The sequence below is a fragment of the Anopheles moucheti genome, chromosome 3 (assembly GCF_943734755.1).
Source record: "Anopheles moucheti chromosome 3, idAnoMoucSN_F20_07, whole genome shotgun sequence".
Lineage (NCBI taxonomy): Eukaryota > Metazoa > Arthropoda > Insecta > Diptera > Culicidae > Anopheles > Anopheles moucheti.
This window is the reverse complement of record NC_069141.1, coordinates 29247178-29269563: the sequence shown is the minus strand read 5'-3', so window position 1 is coordinate 29269563 and position 22386 is coordinate 29247178. Positions and strand designations below refer to the sequence as shown.

The following is a 22386-nucleotide window of genomic DNA, read 5'->3' as shown; positions in this document are numbered from 1 at the left end:
GCTAAGTGTTTGACTATCATTCCCGATGCGGTGCAGAATACATTATATTACTCGTATTTATATTTCATTTTGAGCTTCGCCAGTTTATTTACTTAAGGGACCGGGACCGGGTAGACGCTTCGTTTTTCGAAGCCGCAACCGACCAAGTACTCCGCGCCGCGGACCGGTTCTCGTTCGTGTTCCAAAATGTCTTCGAAAAAAAAAAACACACGACGATCGACGATTTTCCCGCGGATAGGAGGCGAAGAAGAAATACCAAATAAAAGTGTTGGGAGTAACAACAACAGCACCAAAAAAAAAATGGCAAGGTTGGCTCTCGTGACGGTTTTTTTTATTTTATTTTGCAAGAACCAGTTCGTTCGCGGTGTTCTCTTCGCGTTTCGCGTAATTTCGCTTACCACGTACAAACGCTTCAAACACGAACAGGCAACCACGTACAGAAGGCGAACTGTCGCTTTGTGTTTCCTTCTATTCACCATTTTCACCTAATACTCCATTACCCACTTCGACCACCCCCTCCGAACAAATCGCCCCCAACCCCAACAGCGTCATCGTGAACCGGGACCTTTCCTGCTTTCAAGTGACTTCTATTTCACCTTCCTTTCGCTCGTGACTCGGGACCGCTTCTCGCGCTTCCACCATGGGGTTTGGCCATCGTCCCACCACCTCGTAACATTCTAACCATTCATCTTAGGCGGCGGCGGCGTTCTCTCCAGAAGAACGGAACACGTCGATGCTTACGAGTCGAAGGGATTGCACTTCGCGCCGCAAGTGTTACACCCGTGCCAACCCGGTCTGTAGCAACGCGACAACTTCTCCGGTTCCTATACTACTACAACCCTTACTACGGACTTGCAAAACCCTCTACAACCATGTCTTACCGGTTCACTATGAAACTTAACCCTCTTACCCTTATAACAAAAAAACTGATCAAACTGGTAAGATAGAAGCAAGAATATTAGCACACACACACAATCCGAAAACACAATCATCTGTTCGTTGTTGTAATCGCAATCGCGCTCACTCGCACACACTGCAGTAACACAGCATCCGAAAGGTGCGGCTCGCTTGGCTCACGTTTCTAGTGGGAGGCAACCGTTTGTAGAAGTCCCGGATTGCGTCACCCCCTCATCCCCTTCCTTCTTACCCCCAAGCCGACCATTTTATTTTTTTTTATTTTTGCAAACTTACCCACCCATTTATATCACCTTACCTTACCCCCGCTTTTCAGCCACGACGTGCTTCCAAAAAAAGCACGAATGACGTCCATTCGACGACTACGACCATAAGGCAGTGTGAGGCACGATCAGAACGACACAATGGCAATGGTAGGGTGGGTGACGGGGCTTACGGAAGGTATACGAGCGAGCATTAAAGTAATGCCGGTTGCTTTTCCACGACGAAGATGAATGTCTGTGCAGGTACGCTTTATTTGTGCTTGGTTGATATTTTAACAATGTCAACTGTAAATTACTATTTCCTTTTCTTTTCTCTCTCTTCTCTCGCACCAGGTGTAACATGACGGTGCTACCGTTTAAGCTTGCTTATGACATGGGACACCGTAAGCAGCGCGCAAATGCTTTCCATAAACCAGTTATTAATGGATAGTTTTGATGTTACTTTGCCACAGCGAGATTGCATGTGCTGTTCTTGTTCGTAAAATTGCTATAAAAATTCCATATACCCATTACTTTAAACACAAGTTTTATTACTTATTACGCAATTTAATTTTTATAGATTGAATTTTCATTAAATGTTTTTATTTTAAAATAAGTTCAGTTAGCTTTAATTATTTGCTTATTTAGTTATCCTTTTTTCCTTTCATTTACGTTTATTGTTTATCAATTTTATGTTTCATTTTTCCTTTTCATTTTATCTTCGTATTTTATTGTTTTTCACCAGTTTATTATGTATTTGTTATTATCTGATATTTGCATTAAAAATTGTATTAGTTTCGTAAGTTTAACATATCCTGTTTTATAAAATTCTGTATTTCTGTTGTAGTATTATACTTTTTCCTAAAGGGTATAAGTTTTGATTTTAATGTTTATATAATCTATTTATATTATTATATATTTATATCATTAACAATTAAACTTAAATTTTTCAATTTTCAAATCAATTTTAAGAGCAATTTTCAGTTTTAATGTACAAATTAAAAAAAACCATGGCAAAATTCTCATTAAAATTATCAACAAACAATAAAACAAGGTACGGAAGGTAGGTAACTGTAAACTTGTGCAATGTAAAGAGGAATTACAACTTAAACGGCGATACTTTCAACACTTGTCATATGTAGATGAAACGAAAAAAAAAACAGAAATACAAACCATCGAGACACAAAAAAAAACATTTTAACTGCCACTTTTATCACCACTGCTTGGTAATAATTGAACGTACCTTTTCAAGGACAGGTTTCATTGTGTAACGGTGAAAACAAAGAAACATTGCTCCATTTTGAATCCACAAAACTGAAACCAAAAACAACGGAACTGATAGGAATGCCTTTCACGAAGTAGTTTAATGTTTTTAGCGACAGTTCACATGCCCCCAAGTACCCAGAGAGGTCAAGGTTAATGCGCGTTTTGGCACAGACTAACCCTTTGGGGTGGGCGAGAGATCTGTAAGCCCTGGGTAGTAATGTGAGCATGTTCCACATTTCCGTGTTCGTTACACACCGGGCACACTTAAACAATAGGGCTTCTTTGACTGCTTACGTGAAATTCGGTCATTTTTCTCGCGCAACATACCGTGACCATGGGGCATGGTGGTGCAGGACAAAACCGGGCGAAACTAGCAAGCCAACTTTTACCACAATTCTTACTCTTTTTTCTTGTTGGTTGCGTTTATGTGTGTTTGTTTGCTGTTGTCGGTGCATAAAACTACCACACCATCCCAGCAAAACTCCAAATCGCTCCAGGATGTAAACCGGAGAGAGAAACAACAATAGACAACGGACCAGGGGAGTGGGAGGTTTTCGCTGGGAGTGGTCCCACCCATTGTAACGTTCGATGGTTCTTGATGCTGGGGCACTGGTAGATCGGTTCGCTACCACCAAACAAAGCACCACTCCCTTCCACCCACTTAAAGAGGGGGGTAAGGGGTTGGAATTGGCAGACCGCTTGCTAAAATGAACGCAATTTATTTACGCGCCGCCATGTCGGTCCACTTTTATCGACCGATATTATGATCGCCACGCAGAACGTATATGATCAAAAAGCGAAGCAAAAGAACGATAGTCCAAGGATGCAAAAGGGGGTGTGAGTGCAAAAGGGAAAACCCGCGGACCATCATTATGCAGCAAGACAGAGACGTCATCCCACCACCCTGCCCATAGTCTTCCTCTCGCACTCCCGATGTCTCCCGGTGGATCCGTGTGTATTATAGTCATTTGATCGGAATGCTACGATTCTGCTTGCTGCTTCTCGTCTCCTCTTTTTGCATGCCTTGCTTTAGCTACTATTACTAACTACTGCTTCTACTACGACTACCGCTCTTGGCACGAATCTTTTCCGTCGATGTGCCGAGAACGATCAACGCTCACGCAATCGGGCACGAATTGTAAACCGTTGCGGATCATGCACCGTGTGCGGATGAGGATGGGGCGGGAAACGAGGGGAATGTATGCTGGCATCTGACAGGTAATTATGTTACATGACGATGGAGTAAACAGAGTGAGCGAGCGTGGACAAAACAGCTGTACCATGCGCACCGCACCCTATGTGCCAGACAGTAGCCATGTAACCCAAAATGGACCGGCGGTGTTTGTTAAATATTTGTCCTTTTATTAATTAAACTTTTACGCGATCGTGCAACCTTTTGCGTTACCTTAAAACCATTTAACGTAAAGCAACAATTTGTGCAACAAAAACCGAGAAACAACTCTCAGCAACATCATGTACGGCGCGCGGCCAATTGTGTTTGGTGCATTTTTTTTTTCAGACTTCATTCATTGTACCATTCTTGTACTTTCGCTCTGTTCCCTCTGTTTCATACTTCAAACTCGTCGCTTCTCTCCCTCCACAGCATGGCGGCCGCACGTCAATTGAATTGCATTCACAATTGCATTATTGCACAATGCATTTCGCCCTGCAGTGCCCAACCGTTTTCGTTCTGATGTGTATCGCCTAACGATGATGCATCACGCACTTCCATCGTTCATCTTCTCCTTCTACTTCTCCTTCATCTTCTCCGTGCACCCCACCAACCCCACCAGAAAGTGCAATGCACAGCTAATCAAATGCACCCCACATGCCCCCATGCCGGGGTGGACCAGGCGGGACCACCGGTAAGAAAGGTGATGGATTTACTCTCTAACGATGCTTTCTCGTGTCAGCGACGATTCCCGATTGCCAGAACCTCGATAGTGCAACGATATCAAAGGGCTGCCCCGGTGGGGACCGGAGAGACTTAAAAAACGGGTTCCGACCAACGGAGTCTTCGGCAAGAGTCATGCCCGTTTGTCACATCTATTCAACTGTCACACACTGTAATGTGCTGTCCGCTGGTCCGCTCCCTCCCTACTCTTGCAGAGAAATTACCGAAAACGACGTGAAGAACAAGTTTCTACCATACCGAGAGCTAACCATTTCCCAGTGGGCCTACCCCCCCACCCGGTATGGCATAGCGAGCGAGTGCTGGTGATGTACACAGTACATCGAAGGTATCTCTCCACCCGGCAAACAATCTTTCCCGTGTGCTGTGTGCGCGTTCGACCGGCATTTGATCGTCTGTGAAGTGTAAAGTAAAGAAATAAACATACCACTTCCACACCACCGCCGGGCTTCACAAATAGCAACGGCGCAACGGTTTGCGTCGCACGTGGAATCCCATCGCGATGCCGTACGAAACCTCGTCTAAGTGATGATAAGTTGTTGTGTTGTATTCACTTTGCATCATTCTCGTCTCGTGCAGGAGCGACATAAGGGTTTCTCGCTACATCACTCTGCTGTGGTCTTTGCTCGGGGTTCGTTCTTTCGTTCTGCTCTTTGTGTTGTGATTTTGCCCACTCATTTTATCCCCATTCATCCATTTCTACTTTTCCACACACACACACGCGCGGGAGCACACATTCCCCAAAACCTGACATTTCCTTCCATGTGCGTTCATGTCTTGCATTGTTAATGTTACGATTTTTTAAAACGGTAATTAATTCCCCACTTCATTCTCATGCTGCAGTCGATGTGTGTGCCATGCTTCTCAGTGTGTTCCTCTTGAAAATCTGTTCTTCCATATCCACACGCTCGGTCCGATTCACTCTCGATCGCTCCACACACGATCTCCATAATGATAGTCGGATCGCAACGCTCTTCAATCCGTGCCATCCGTGGCTGGTCCTTCGCTTCGGATCCACAACATAACCAAAAAAGGTAAACACAACGGAATCGATCACCAATAGGAATTGAATTTGATCCCTGATTTGCTCCGTTTGCACTTTATAGTGTAAATATTTTTCTCCTTTACCACCACACGATCACCTCTTCCTGCTGCAGACATCAAATTCATTCAGACGAAACACAGTAGTTGGGTGTAGTGTGGATACCTTGTTTTACCCCTGATTTTGAGAGCTCTTTCACCTTACGAATTCTCATCAACTTATCAATCAAGCCCGCGTAGAATTGCTACCGCTGCTACGGCACTGCTTGTGTTTTGTGAAATGTTTGCGATTTCCTCTAATTACTTTTCAGCCATTCAGCAGCGTGTAACATACACTCGCGCTCGCATAATCTTAGCACAAAATGGGCAACGCGGTATACACGGCCGGCACCAAATAAAATACACAACCGTTCGAACGAACATGCGTGAAACACATTTCGAGCACATGTTGCGCATTGTTGCGTCAGCTTTTATGGGAAGTGTGTGAAGCATCACTATCGAACTCTCGCAAAACGTTTGGCACGCTGTGTTCTTTATCGTATCGGGATTGGGGGTTTTGCTTTCCATTCGAGCTCACCAATCGAGTGATTGTTATAATCACTCGCTAGCTGTTGCTTATGTTCATTAATAAATCATAGCAAGCGATAAGATATTAATTCCGATCGAGCTTTTTCGCGGGCACGTGAAGACGTGTTTAATGTGTTTTAAATGGGCTCAGCAGTGGTTGGACAAATAAAATTATCATTTTTATCAGCTACCGTCAAGTTTTATTTTTGATTTTGTTTTAAAAAGCTTCAAATTAAACGTTAAAGTATAATAAAAACCAAGGAAATGATAGCATCTGATAAAGCATCTGATCTGCCAGTTTGCGCCAATTTATACCAGATGGCGCTCAAACCATCTATTAGTATTCAATGTCAATCACGAGATCTGGGGAAGAGATGCAGCGATTAATTCTGCATCATAACAAGTATCGAATTGCTTTACTACAAAATGACGACATAAAACCACGAAGAGGGACGTTCAATATTAGAGAAATGTGCAATTTTAGGTGCTTAGTATTTCATTATGGTTACTACAGTAATGGGAAAATAATATATTTTCTTTGATAATTAATGAAACCAAACTTTCCTTCAACCGTTCCTAACGACCTAAACAATCCCCAATTGTGTTTGTTCCGAAGAAATTCTAAATGGTAGCAAAATTATCTTCACAAACGAAAACCCGAACAAGCATTGCCAAAAGATAAATTTATTCAACCAGCATTCCCTCACACAACACATCGGTCAGATCACGGGATTGCTATCAAGGGGAAAACGATCTTAACACCGGTCACGCGCATTTGTTAGTTAAAAATCCAAACCGTCTGCATGCATTACGCACACACAGGACCCACAGGGTGGAGTGTAAGGTCACCTTACATTTATTCATCGTGATCAAACACGAGAGCACCACCGGTTTTTTCAACTATAACCGGACAACCGGGCACGTACGTGATCAAACCTCCCGTGTGTGTGTGTGTGCCCACGGGGGGACCGGGTAATAAACTCGGCATGTTTGCCAATGCATCATTCATTGACGAGAAACTTGCGACCATATTTCACTATGCATGAACCAACTGCCATGATCGACGAAATGGAATTGAAAATTCGGAATATTATTAAACGTGACGCACACAGAGAGACAGATGCGGTGATTCTGGACGGTGATATCCAAATTTACAAGTCACAAATCGTAAGAACTGGGCAGGAAAGAGAAACGTGACACAACAGCCAGTGCCGATTGGCCGAAAGCCAAAGATGTGCAGCTGATATCTACGATCGTCATCCACCAGATAAGGTTGGAACTCCGCACGACACCGCAAGTAATACAAACTAACTGCTTCCGTGCCTTTTGGTCGAATTGGTCATCGCACTTATTGGAACTTCTCCTACTATTCCTTTCTTGCCATAAAGAAATCTTGGTCTGAAATTTTCCATTTTCCTTGATGTTATATACAAATGGACAGCTAATAATCTAGTAACACAAAGGATTGGGAAAATCGTGGCATTCAAGAAGGATTTATTAAGAAAACCTCAAAATCAAAACAAGTGATCTTCGACTATTTACTAACTCAGTGGTTAACGAGCCTTGAGGAAAGAATAAATAAATTGATGAAATAATATCAATTTCAGACATTTTTTTACCCAAAATGGGTCAGAAACAGCGTCCTCGACAGTAGCTGTAAAGTTGTCGCTGTACCGGTTTTAAACGCCCCCAGTGCTGGAAACTGATCCAGTGTCGGTTTTGTTATTTAAACAAGATTGAAAACAATACCCACCGATATCACCTTCCTTTTGGACAGCAATCTTTCCCTTCGCTAGCTAGTTCGAATAGAACATGCGACAGTAGCCGATTCTAGAACCACTGTTGATCACTACACACCGTGTTAGCTTGCGGGATGTTGTCGCTGCTGTCTCTCCGGTGAGCTGTTTATACTGGTACAATGTACAACCTCCAGCAAAACGACCCGTCCCAACCGAACTCGATCGACCTGCTACTAAATCGACCTACCTCGTACAACCTAAATCCCTGCGAGCAACACGGTTTCGCCCGGGTGGTACGGTATCGTTGCTTGTGAGGGTGGGTCTCCAACCAAGCGGGAGGTTGCATCGGTTTGGGTTGGGTCGTAACCGGCCGCCCGAGAGCGCAAGAAAACCGGACCGGAGCAAAAGAACTCTCCGAAACGGGGAGAACCCCGTGTGCAACCCCGTGTGTAGAAGGCATTGCCAATTGACGGCCGTACGGAGGCAACATACATTACGGACCAAACAAAACCTAAAGCAAGAAGAAATAATAGCTCTGGCTTCACATGCATACATCCACAAGGATGCACACACACACACACAGATACGTCGTGCGACCCCAAAACGGGGTACGGCGAAAGAACGGCGAGAAGCCCGGTGTAAAACGCATAAATCATGAACTCAATCTCCCAGAGCCCTTCGAAACTTCTTCGGGGTTTTGAAAAACTTGAAGCTACCAAAAACCCCAGAACCGATCCTATTCTTGACTCCCTTCGTGTACGCGGTTAGATATCCCCCACTCCGTACGAGAAGGGAAAAGGGACCAGAAGCCGGTGGACAAGAAGGATATCTTGTACGAACAGAATGCCTCCCATTCCTTCCCATCTCCCCCAAGAGTATCGCATATTTTTTCGTTATTGTCGGTGGTTGGTTCTTTTTCTTGCTGGTGCTGTGCTGTTTTGCACACACGGTCGTGACGCAAAAGATATTCGCATTCGGTGCGACAGCCAGACGAGCCGTACGGCAGCAGCTGAGCCGACGACCGGTGACACCGCCTGGGTGGTGTGGGATGGTGGCCACACGTACGGGAGGAGGTTTGGGTTGATTTTCTGGTTTAACTCGTTCGACAATTGAACGTTCCCGGTGAGCTTGCCGAGAGCTTGCTCGTTATAGTCCGGGGGGCGAGGGGGAGAAGACCTGATGTTGTTTCGAGGTTAGTCGCGTAGAGTGCGCGCTTGGTCACGATTATGTATGTACACGCAAACTTCACCGCCCGCGTATGGGCATACCGGTAAGCCCTACCCCGTACGGAGTGGTTTGAGGGAAATGAGCCAAAACCGATTATGGGACGAAGATTGTGAAGTTGACCTCCCCGGGCCTAGCAGAAGGAACGGAGCTAGTTGTAAAAAGTCCTTCAGATACTGACGTACACACCCCTGGGTTCTCCTTGATGCACACTTCTTACTGCGGGGGGGGGGGTGGAAAACTCACCCAATCAGTAATACTTGGTCGCAATTAGATCCGTGCATCTAGTGGTGCTGCAACCGATCGGTGTAAAGCCACAACCAGACATACCACCCTTCCCTGCAGCTTATTGCTGGAAAGGCAAAAGTACGAGAATTATTGGAGCCAAGCTCAGCGTAACCGGTTCCTGTGTCTCGTAGTAACCGTAGCCCCGGCGTGTTTCCACCTCTTGCCGTTAGAGTGTCGCGCGTTGTCCTCGAAAGCAAAACATGAAAGGAAATGGTGGAAAGAAAATTGCACACACTTGCCGAAGCGAGTACGTAGGGCGGATCCCTAAAGGGCAGCACACCTTCATCTTCCAGGTTCTCGTGAGGAAACACCCCAACAACGGAAGAAGTCGCTTTAGCGTTTTGATTTGATTGAGCTTCGGTTTAACCTTTCTTCGTCCTTCAGTACGCAAACGTTCGGCCCGGTGGGATGTTGTCGGGGATTTATTCCCCTTGTATGCCCACCACCCTCATCCGAGCATCGCCGTCTCCTGCTCCATTGCTCATTGCGCGTATCTGCGATGGATTGTCGGGCACTTAATCGCAAGTCCTAAAAAGCCGTGTACCTTCCAGCACACCAACAGCACGTTCAGGTTCGATGGTTACAATCGAATGCTGTCCAGCCAAGGGCTGCGCCAGTAGAGGGAGAGTATTAAAAACCAAAAAGCAACAAGAAAATCGTGAAAAGCTTGTTTCCCTCCCCCCGGCCGAAAAATTCTGGACAGTGCAATTCTGTGTTGCCCAAAATTGTTTTCGATCCGGTTTCGGGCATCCCTTTCACGCCACCTGATCACTGTGCTTGGGGTGTGTGTAACCTCCAACTGGAAAAAAACCTCCCCAAAGAAAGAGAGAGAGAGAGAGAGAGAGAGAGAGAGAGAGAGAGAGAGAGAGAGAGAGAGAGAGAGAGAGCGAGAGAAAGAATCGGTGAGCCATTACCATTGGGGTGAACTGGCGAAATTTATTACCTTCCCAGCCAAACTACACAACACATTCCGGAGGGACCCCAACAACAAAAAAAAAAACAGCAAACGAGCGTCAGAAAACTGCATTAAGTTCCGTACGGCCAAGTCGAGCCGTGTGTTTTTGCCCAATTGTTCTTACTACTTCTGTCAACCGAAAATGCATGCGCGCATATTTTATGCATTCACGAAGCAATTCTTCATACTACATTGAATGTTCATTTAAGAACAAGCACATCACAAAAACACATCACCACCAATACATAAACTGGGAAGCGCTTCATAAATTGCTTCGTGTTTTTTTTGTTTTGTTTTTGTTGCTGCGACTCAAGATCAAGATGGAGATTTTGGTAACACGTACCCACCACCGGCAGATCTTTTCTTTTTTGCCGTGCATGACGAATGGGTGAAAAATATTGAACACAATTTATTTGCTCGTTAACTGTATGACATTCGTTTCCAATTACCGCTGGTTTACACGCTCAGGCAGTTTAAATTTAAACCACACTACACATTTCAAGCGGCACAGTGTTTTGAGCGATCTATAGCCGAGATCAGTCACGGAGCTGACCACCCAAAAACCCCCCCCGGCGGGGCATCATTAATTACATTCGGCGTAATAATCAATAGTGCGCTTTTTATTACAAACTTCTTCAAAAGCATCGACTCGCCCTCATCGTGTTACACATCAAAGCAATTTTATCGAACGCGAATTTTGTGAACACACCGGCCATGGGCGGGGGAAAAACCGGCAAACCCCTGCCTATCGCAAGCCCAGTGTTGCCTAACGAATGGCCACTGGAAAAAAAGGTCGGTTATTAAAATTAATTAACCGTACTAAAAGATAGGCTTGATGTCGCTTACAAACAAAAACAGAACACCGACAAAAAAAAAGCCCACCCTCTCTCATCCCCAAAATCGATGCCCTAAATATACCCACCGACAGGCAGCGGTAAGTATCCTTTACGTCAGGCTCACGCTCTTATGAACTTGCCACTTTTTTGCTCCTTGGGGTCCGGTTTGCCCTCGATCGAAACACGATCAAATTTCCAGCTTCCAGCACACAGCTTTTGCCTTCCGGCCCTGTGACCGTAAAGGGCCTTCATATCTTTTTTTTTTTTTGCTTGCTCGTGTTTGAGAAAAAAAAAAACCACGATGGATTCCTATTTTATGTTCTCCTTCAAATCGGACCGTTACACAGCACCTTCTATGCGTGCCGCTCTCTCCTCTCTCACCCACTCGAGGCTTTCAAGGGCGACAAAAATCGATCCCATCCTTTCGCACTTGGGTGCTCTTCCTTCGGCCAAGCGAAGCGTGCTCCACGTGGCCCACGAGCCCATGGGATGCAGGTTTGGGGCAGTTTGCCAATAATGCTGACCGTTGGTAGCATCGAACCGGTGGGTGGCAATAAACGATTATGTTTCAAAGAGTAGCAGTAACAGCGAGTGAGAACCAAAAAAAAAACACACCGCTACGGCTCTAGAGAGTACATAGGCAAGTGAAAGGGCGGAAAAAAACGGTAGCCCACACCCATCTAAAAACTCCAAAAACCCGTGACATTCACGGTACGGTAATCACGAGTGAAGCTAAATTTTGTGCCCGATTTTTTTTTGGTCTGCTTGGCTTTCTTCCTAGTTCCCGTTTTACCAAGGCGTGGGACTCTCTCTCTTTCTCCCTCGGTTACAGGACATATTCATGGCTGGTAGCGTTACTGCGATGACCGTTAAGCTCACCGTACTGTACCCAGCCCCCCAAAAAAAAAGGGCGGAGGATTATCCCGTTTTCCTAATATTACTCCAACAAGGATTAGCTTAAATGTCGTCTGACATGCCACACCGAGAGAAAATGAACCGAACGTGTAACAGGAAGCACGGAAAGAATGAGGCTGAGATTAGGAAACTGGCATGGGTGTGCATGTTACCGGCAGATGAAAACTTGTCCGCCTTCCACCTTCAAGGGTGTGTGTGTGTGTAACACTGCCGCTGCGATATTTGGCTTCGGGAAATGACAGTCTGGGCGAGGTAATGAAGCTCTACTGCCGACAGCTTAACTGCAGCGTCGTGATTAATTTTGAGGATTGTGATGTTCGGCGAAAAAAAGGATACAGATTCTTATTACCGTGACACGGAAGTTAATTATCGTTTGTGTGAGACCCTGAAGATTAATGCCGTACGGTTTATTTACATGAATCAGGTGCAATATTACTTGCTAGAAGCGCTTTCTTATGGTAAGATCGTATATTACGTAGTTCTACATCTCTTATAGTTGTTAAATCTTACTCTCTCTCTCTCTCTCTCTACTTTGGGACGAACTCTGGTCGAATATATCGAAGATCTTGAATTGAAGATCTTCTAGATCGGATATTCGTTCGTGGCAAGATAATTTTCGAGAGCAAACTCGAAATACCTACTTGGAGAACTAACAAAACGACACTCTGTCCAATGTGGGATTTGGAAAGATCATCGATGACTTGAAAAGACCAAACGAATCAACTTCTGTAAGTCAATACCATAGACATCATTGGAGTGTACCGCTGTATCTTTCTTTTTCCTGTTCTGACAGGATACCAGAGCGACTCTCTTACAAAATAGTTTAAGAAGCGGAAACTACGATATTTGTACAGCTTGTAAGTACGTGAACACCTTACCACCTTCCAAGGTGTGCAAGGCAGTGTAAATGGTTACGATTTCACCAGACATAGTGAGAAACCTCTCAATATCCTGCTGGCGTCGTCTAAATGAAGCACTTTGTGTGATAAACTAACAAAAGCCCTATTCACGAAAAAGCTTAGAAAAGTTTGCAAAGATCACCCACCCTAAAAAGGGAGCGGAGAATAAAATGTTCTGCAGAGTCCATTACTACCCATCGTTGGAGAACCGACCGTGGCTTGCGATGCGAAGAAAACGTAACGTCTTGCAAGAAAAGGCCATTCCAACCTTGGCAAGATGCGTCGATTGAAAAGAGAGACAGCCAACAAGAGAGAGAGAGAGAGAGAGAGAGAGAGAGAGAGAGAGAGAGAGAGAGAGAGAGAACGTGAGCGTACCAAGAGGTTCCAAATTTTCCAGTAGTGGTGAGCGGCCACAACACGGTCGATTCATAAAAAGGAAAAACTACGCTCCACGGAACTAGAGCATTACGGCTGGAGTGGCCCGTGAATGAAATGGGAGCCACGCAACGGGGCAACCACCCCGGGGAAGAGGGACGGGAAGGACGTGAGTGTTGGTTGTAAATAAAAAAAAAACAACACCACTTCTTCCACACCTTTCCACACCTCCTTTCGCTGCACCCTACAATGTTCGCCTTCCCGGAGGGTCGTCTAATGCTGAAATAACATTTTCTACGCCATCGCGTAGTATGCGCAAAGCGCAGCAGCAGCAGCAGCCGAACACGAGAACCCGAACCCAACAACCGGGTGTGTATGTGTGTGTATGTATGTATGCATAGTATAGTGGGATGACTTTGAAGTCTCCTGGAGAGGTTGTTCCCTTTCGAACCTTCTTGCGCGTTCGGTTCGTGTTGTATACGCTTTACGCTACGCTTCTTACTCTACGCTACGCTCGCGCGATGGTGGAAAGGCCAAAGGAAAAGCGGGCATGCCAGCCCATCCGAAACCCATCGCCTCCGCCAAACTCGCCCGCCAGATCAATGCTCCAGCCGTGAATCACGCTCTGCTGCTGTATCTCTCTTTCGCTCCGGCGCATCCCACCATCAGCAGGGGGAGGGGGCCACCCGATGATTGTGCGGAAATGGCAATCTCGAATTTCTCTTTCGTACCAAATATTCGACACACGAGAACGTCTTGCGGCACCCGACGATGGCCACGACTACCCGACGGCTGCTCCGGGTTGCTCCGGGTGGCTCCGGGTCGCAAAAGATCCTTTTCTTACATCCTATTCCCGGAGTTCTCGCGGTGTCTTCGTTGGCCAGGGCCAGGGACAAGAGCGCACCGTGGGGCTTGTACGTGTTCAAGAGCATCAGATTGAACGGATGGAAAACCGTACACACTCTCGTTCGTTTTGTACACCATTGGTGGATGGTGCACACACGGCGACCCTTATCTTCCCACCTTCTCCGAAGGGTCGTGATTCGCGGGCGGGTGGTAAAATTACGTTTCACCAGATGCTGATGATGCTGCGGCAGCAAGCAGGGATCGGTAAGGCAGACAGGTTCGAAGAGATAGAGCGAGAGAGGGAGACAGAGAGAAAGAGAGATAGGTTCGTGGAAAAAATAATTCCACACCAGCAGGCCGCGAGTGATCAAACGAGATCCAACTGTCCCGCATAAGACACTTGGTGTACTTAGGTTCGGGATTTTGCTCACAAGGTCACTACGCAGAACCTGAAGCTGAATGAGCATTAGCAACCCATCGGTTTAGTGGCGACATCAGAGTCATGATCGATACTGGGAAGTGGACTTTTGGGGAAAAAGTCGCAGGTTACACCAATCGCTTCAACTAATGCCCAATTACCGTACATGCTTTCGACCAAGAAGTTGTCTAGAATATGTCATGCCGGAGTCTTCTTCTTTTGGGGAAGGCATTAAATTACGAGCTTGATGCTCACTCCTGCCCACTGATTTGCCGTGGTAACTGACATTGACGAAGGCGATACGAGGCGATACCTCACTCTCACACATCCTTTCCCAGGTGTGTTATAGTGGCCCGAGGTTATCAGGCTCGGGCCCCTTTGCGGAGTGACGGAAGGATTCGCTCTGGAAATGTCACTGTCGAGAAATAATGGGCCCCAAGAACGGTTTTGGGATCTCCGCTTATCTGGGGAAGCATCTCAAGATCCTGACCGGGGAAGAGAAGTTACATTAAACTTCTGAAGCACACACACACACACACACACGTGCACGCGCGTGCACACCCTCGGCAAGAAGGATAGTGTGGCATGCTGATGACGGGTCGCTGCCGTTGATTAGATTTGCACACGAGTTTTCAAGGGCACCGCTACGAGGCACTTTGCTCCAGCCCAGGGAAGGAAAATGGAAAATCCGGGAAAAAACGATTGAACCATTGTACTTACTACGCTCGATGGAAACAAGCCTGGCATTTTGCTACTGACTTGCTTGCTGATGCCAGTGCCAGTCGTAGCACTTGCCGGGTGGTGCGCGGGTTGAAACGGAACAGGAAAGTGAAGCAAAAATTAAACCAAGAAAAAAAAAACACCGGTATGTGCTGGAATGACACTATGTAGACACGGAGGCACACATACGAGTACTCGTACTTGACACTTCCAAAGTCACCTTCGGCAAACACAACAAAGAATGCTAGAGTACGTTCTCCCTTCGCTCAGTTCGCACGCTCTTGATTTTCCTCTACTCCAAGCACACATACACACCGACACACATACACGGAGAGGACACACAAACACTGAGACGGTCGGTTCTGGTGTTCTCTATCTGTCCTCTCGGGGGTTTTTTCTTTGTCCTACTATCCAACCCCAAACGTAGCTGTTAGCGGGTTTTCTATACCGCTGAATGGCCGATCCTTACGAATCCCTACAAAGTCATCCTTAAGTAGATACACACACTCACACACATCCGCACACCTACGTGCGTTTAGAACGTCCACTTAGGATGGGGCTGCACACATTATTAGCAAACTCACAGCTGACACTCCGTGGACCACACGGTACATATTACGTACGTACAGTCCACCCCTTCCCGAAGGGCCCACGCACGAAACTTCGTGTGGAAAAGTGGAAGCTTTCTCCGGCACTGGTCCGAACCAGTAATCGAATGTCCTGGGCACGGTATTTCCCTTACGAATCGACCCTGCTGCTGCTGCTACTGCTGCTACTACTACTAATGGCGTTTAGGCACGGTGACGGATTCGGTGACGGACTTCCCAGAAACCTACGGCCCTTTTGATGGAAACCGCGTATCGCTCGTTCTCGTTTTCGCTCACCAACCTCCGTTCTTGATTCACCAGTTATTTTTTTCCTTTCTTGTTCGCTCTCTAGCTCTCCAGTTGGTGCGGGTTCCTGTGCCGAATCTCCTGCGTATCTCTCGACGGATTTGACACTTTCGCTTTCGATCAGCACTCACCAACTGGACGACTGCCACGACCGGTACACCACTTGGAGTGCAGCGTTGGGGGTTTTTCGGAGGATGTCAGGCTATCGGAAAAAGGGATCGATCGGGGACATCCTCCTAGCGGTGGAGAAGGAGATTGGGGTACCTTCACAGAAACACCCACGCACTCGGTAAAAGGCACTAGAATAGGAATTCAGTGTGATCAAGTTAGCCTAAATGGTGGCACGAGGAGTACACTTGCACCGGTATTTGTTCGGCCGCGAGTCGCAAAGTTGCTTCGAGCAAGATTTCTACAGCACACCGCACTGCACGAGTTCTCGGCACACTACTGACGATGTGTGTACGCGAGCCCACGGAACGATGGGGCTCACCATTCCGTGCCGAGTTGATGCCATCGATACGATACAACAAAACCCCTTGGTGTGGTTCTTTGCCAACCGGATTTCTCGCGCTGCCGCTGCGTTGCGTTCTACGTCCCACTTCTCCCAGCCGACGTTATGCTCGGATTGGCTTTTTCACCCCCGAATTGGGGGTGTTTCGCCCGGCAAACGGTGCCAACCGCGGGCCGTTGCAAATTTCTGCAGCAGATTCTGCACGGGCAGGAAGGCTACCAATGCCCAGGCAAAAACCACAAACACCGTGGAGTTGGTGTGCCGAGGTTGATGGGCTTTTATAAAGCGTTCGCATCAAGGTTTGCTCTTCCGACGTTACCGAATGGCTTGCGCGATGCAACGGTCCGGACCATACTGGAAGGACGAACCCCAAATCATTGTCGTCAATTGCCCCAAAACGTACCGCCGCATCCTTCCCCCCCCTCCCCATCGTTACTTGTTCGCGTTTTCCTCATTCGTCCACGTGCTATCTCTTTCGGTTCTGGTATGCTGCTCCAACCATTTACACGAACCTCGCAGCGTCGAAACACGAGAGATACGCCAAGATACAAGCTCTCATTCCCGTACGCTTAGCCGTGTTTCTGTTTTATTTTCTTTTCCTTCGTCTGTATGCACAGCTTTCTCTACGCTCGTCCGTTTGTCCTTGCTCATTCAACATTTTTATCGGTCACTCACCGGCAAACTGGGGTGCCCCAATCCTCACACCAACAAGCTGAAAAAGGACCTGTGAGTGGTCAGTGACTTTGTCGGCTCACCTTAAACAAGTCACTCACATTCGTGGTTGTGTGCACGCGAGCTTAAAGCTCCCGCGTGCCGAAATACGGCACCCTTCGGCGTAAAGCACCCGCGAAGGACACGCACGGAACTCATGCTTGCTCCTAGCGAGTGTCCTTTGTTACAGAAATTGCTTTTACGGGGGCGATTCCATTTCCCGGAAGGCAGGACTCGATACCGGTGGGGTGGCTGTAACGACCCCACACCACGGAAAAAGTGTGAGAGAAAGAGAGAGATAGCAAGAGAGAGCGAGAGATAGATGGATACAGCAGAGAGATAAAGAGAGAAGAAGAATGATTCATTCTCGCTCAGGAAACTCCACGACTCAATAACTCAATTCCGCACCAATACCAACTGGAGGGCCGACAATATTGTTGCAAAAGTGATCCTTGCCGTTGTCCCCGAGGTTGTTAGCAGCTAAGCAGATGTGCAGGACGCGACAGCGGATGGCAGAACGCGAGGAACCTTCGTCAGTAGTAGTCGTAGTTTCGCTCTTCCTACTATCGGAGCAATGATCCTGTTTCTATATGTGAGCTATTTTTTTTTTTTCGCTACTCCTTGCTTCGGTTATAGTCGGTGTGTCCTTACTCTAGCAGGGTCATGCGCGTATCGGTGTAGACCTCCGCGCGTACCAGCATCGCGTAACGCGGTTTGAATGAAACGCTTCACAAAGCTTCGCAACTTTCACTCATCATCGGCCAAGTGGAGCGGTATTCTCCGTACACGCACCGCATAAAATATAGGCTCCATCATTCGCACACAAAGGACAAAGTAACTCACTCGGAGACCATTTTTGTTACATCAGCAGTATGCGAAGGCAGTGAAAAAAGGCACCGATTCGATCGACTAGAGCACACGCACCCTGCACGGTAGCATTACGAGGAAACGATTGGCAAAGTGGGAAGTAGTGTGCGAGTATCCGATTTCAAGGATTCTCCATTGCGAACCATTCTCGCGCACCCATTGTGTAATGTACAGCCAGCCAGGACGACCAACAGCCCACCAGCTTAGACGGGCCCGTCCTTGTGTACCACCATACCAGCATAACAAAAAAATACACAAAATGAGAGGCCAACAATGGCATTCACGATGGCAGCGATGTCTATGTGTAGGTGGTGGCTAGGTGTTATTTTTGCACCGAAGGTTACTGGCCCGAGGGAGTATATGCAGGAGAGTTTGCAATAGCTTTCCACGAACGGTTTAGTTTGCATAAAATGTCCTCCAGCATGTGTCTGATGCGAATGTAACATCCTGCAAGTAAACATTTCAATGAACTTGCGAACAAACAAACGGTTATCCAGAAATGTTTTTAGAGAGTAAGTAGATTATTGAAGTTGCCCTGAATGCGTTGGTACATGGAATTGTTTGTCTGGCAAATTAAGTGGAATTTATTCATAAATATGGTACAGTTCATCAAGCAAATAGTGTTTTATGCACAATTCGAAGAAAGATTATTTTTGATGAGGACCATTTGATTAACAATAATAACGGAAGGTGTTACGTTACATACATGGATGCAGACAAGTACATTTCATACGAACTATTTGAAGATCTTGCGAGCGGCACAATAGCAAAGACGAAAATACACAATTCAACAACACGCTCCGGTTTAGGTTCTAATCTCAGCTGGACTACATGCTCTCTTTACGCAGAATAGGGACTTATTCCGTGGACACTACATAAATTGAAGCCGTAAAAAGTGAGAATTTTAAGAAACGTCACGTTTGACAGATGTCATTCTTCTGATTGACTGTTGAAATATCAACATGAATTAGGCCATTACTAATTCGATTCCAAAGCGAGATTAGAAAATGCAATGGAGTAGTAGTAATCTTGGTATTCTTCTTCTTTAACAGCACAAAAACCTCAAGAAGTCCTTTCTGCCTTTTTTTTGACTACTTTTACTCGTAGCCGGATAATCAGTCATGCGTACAGAGGTTGGATGCGGATGGGATTTTGGACCGGTCTTGCCTTGTGAAAACTGGAGCCGCTACTAATACACCGCCATCTTTATATTACTACGACGAATTTCCTCCGACTCACAAGATCTACACAATATTGGGTTACATACTCAGATGTCCTGTGCAATACAACACGGGTTGCTATAGCCATCAGAATTTACTAAAGAGAGAACACAATAAAGTTTAACGTATGCTGAGAGGTTGACTGTGTGCACATGTGGACTATGCAACCTTCCTAGTTGCAGCAACCGGTGAGAATTGAAGCTACCGGCGCTTTGTGAAAAGAGAGTACGATGGAGAGAGACATTACATGCTGGTCGAAGAAATGCATCTCATAATTTACGCACACAAACACACCCGCAGGTCCTGGATAAGGACGATGGTCTTCTAACCTCGAAACCGGTAACGAGAGTAGAATACTACTACAAGCATGTTTTACTTTTCCAAACAGATTCTACCTTTTAATTATTCAATGCTCACTTTGAGAACTTTAAGTTCTTGTTTTAGTTCGATTCAAAAATAATACTTCTTTTAGGGGCAACGACCTTAGCAGGCCTTATCTACAATTGAGGAGTAAACTTATTTCTACCGGAACTCTTTATCCGAAGTTACTACCACAAATGACCACAATGCAATTCATCTAGGTGCATATTGCCTGCAACGACCAGCAACCAGCCGACCAGCAACTGCAACCAGCTCACGTATTCACTTACCTTCTCATTGACATGATTCTCATCGTTGATTGATTGTGTGCGGAGCTTGTGCGTTAGATACTTGAGCATAGTTTGGTTCGCTGCCGGTTTCCCCGACGCCACCTTGCACCGCCGCCTCGACCGTGTTGCGCTTCCAGCCACCACCGCCACCAGCCGCTTCCCGTCCGCTCCTACTACCGCGCCGACCCGCTTTCCACCACCTGCTCCGCCAACGTCTTCTTCCTCGACGTCGAGGCCGCTGATGTCCTGCTGCACGGTGAAGATACACTTTGACCGTCCTTCCTTACGCCGGCGGACACGAACACGATGCTTCTCGCTGCTGCTGGGCGTACTTTCCCGTGCGCTTTCCACCTCCGTGCGCTTGCTTTTCCACGGCCAACTTTAATCACACACGGGCGATGGATGTTTTTTTTTGGTGGATAATTTCCAGCTACACAAACACCTGATTGAAATTAATAATCAAACGATATTGCTTGGCTCATAAAACAACCAAAGCCAACACCAAACACACCCATGCAAATTTGAAAAAAATCACACACACACACTTCAAGGATGGAGATCACTCTACGTTCTGGTCAGCCACCTCTTCTAACGGCTACACTCGAGCACAAGCTGCATCTACGGTTACTGCTGCTCTTCACTCCCGAACCGGGGCTGTTGGCCTTCACTTCTATGCACTACAATACACAAAAATTATATCAAAAACATGATCGAAAATGATGTTCGTTAAATACAAATCGTCAAGAAAAATATCTCACTATAAAAGGATAATAAACCAAAATTTTCCCAAAAACCAGGATCGTGGAAAAATCATTCAAAATGAAAGTTTTTCTTTGCCAACAGAAGGAAAAAAAGGAAGGAAATTGTTATACTGACTGCATTCCCTGTCCTGTCACCGTTAACCCCCAAAAAGGCACCCCCACGAATTCACCCACCCACTTCCATAAATATTATTCCATAACCTTAACGACCAAAGCAATATGAATCAAACAAAGGACGAAAAGGACTTTTCAAACACATTCAAAAATTCCGTTTCACTAAAATAGCAACTAGCAACACCATTAGCAACGTAGGACTTTTTTGTTTTTGGTGTGTGTGGTGTGTGGAAGGAAGAGAAGAACAAACTGTTGGTTGCGTTCTCAAAAACTACGTGCTCTTTCTCTCTCTCTGTCACGCGCTATCTCTGTTTCTCGCATTTGATCCTTACACTACTAGCAAGCTTCCCGTTCTAGCGCCCACACAAATCCATACACTTTTTGGTCAAAAAAGGATACTCGGTACAAAAGTAGCGCTCTCCTGCTTCGGATACGTGGTACGGTGCTTCTCGTTCGCACTTACACACGTTCGCATACCTGTAGCCGGCCTATCCGAGCCTTTCGCGCTGCGGAGAGTAGGCAAGTTGCAATAAAATGTTATCGATTTTTCAATTTTCCTACACCAAGATGAGCTCTGTAGTGGCTGGCCCTGTGTGACAGGCGTTGCACTTTTCTGCATTGAGCGATACGAAAATTTTGGTCACTTTTCGCAAGGAAAATGAAATTCTATTTACTTCATGTACCGCATAAGACTGGATCACTATGTTTTTATTGATAAAATAACTATGCAAATGGAGAATTTCACTGTGATTTGCATTGAAGCTCGACGGGACGCGGAGACCGTAAATGTTGGTGCCGTTTAAATGAGCACAAATAAATAAATTTCCAACACACAGACAGTAGGGAAAATGCTAACAAACATTTTCACTGCCGATTCACATCATCCACTAAACAACGCACTGTGAATTTCTCGATTCGTCACAATGCAGAGTTCAACTGCAATTTGGAGTTGTTCCGCACTATCTTATCACGCGACCCCCACGAAAAGGGAAATGCAACTCGTCCGAAAAAGTTTTACACGCGTGAATCTTGTGGTCAGCATTTTCCAGCTTGCTGCTTCAATCGATCGCAACATAACCTACGGCAAAGCCCAACAAAACTCCAAAAAACTTCACACGCACTAAACCGACACCGTAGACCAAGCGCCAAAAAATCCGCACACGAGAAGCAGCCAGCACCGCGCCGTCAAAACACTGCTACTTCGACCATATTTTATTGCAAAGCTCGCAGACTCCGTGTGTGTCCTTTCTTCACTCGCTGCGGTGACTTTACACGCACACAGGGAAACACACACCCTACCACAATGTGTGCGCTTTTCTTGCAAGAAAGAGGCAGGATACGGAGGTGAGAAGCTTTGCTCACCGTGCGAGATTGGTTTGGAGATTTTTGCTCACTGTTCACTGGCTCACACTCATCGCAGCAGCCCGTGATAAATATGCTCCATGTTGCACACGAACCATTCGGGTTTTGTGGGTAACGGGGTTGGATGAGGCGAGCCGTG

At 46.3% G+C, this 22386-nt stretch overlaps 1 protein-coding gene across 1 annotated transcript in view; it reads right to left on the bottom strand.

Moving 5' to 3' along the window:
* The window catches only part of LOC128303191 (hormone receptor 4), a 51452-nt gene extending 31373 nt beyond the window's left edge, over positions 1-20079 (bottom strand). The window contains exon 1 of the mRNA XM_053040059.1: positions 20011-20079. Coding sequence (XP_052896019.1) covers positions 20011-20079 — 69 coding nt within the window. The remainder of the gene's footprint in view (positions 1-20010) is intronic.
* Positions 20080-22386: the final 2307 nt, after the last annotated feature.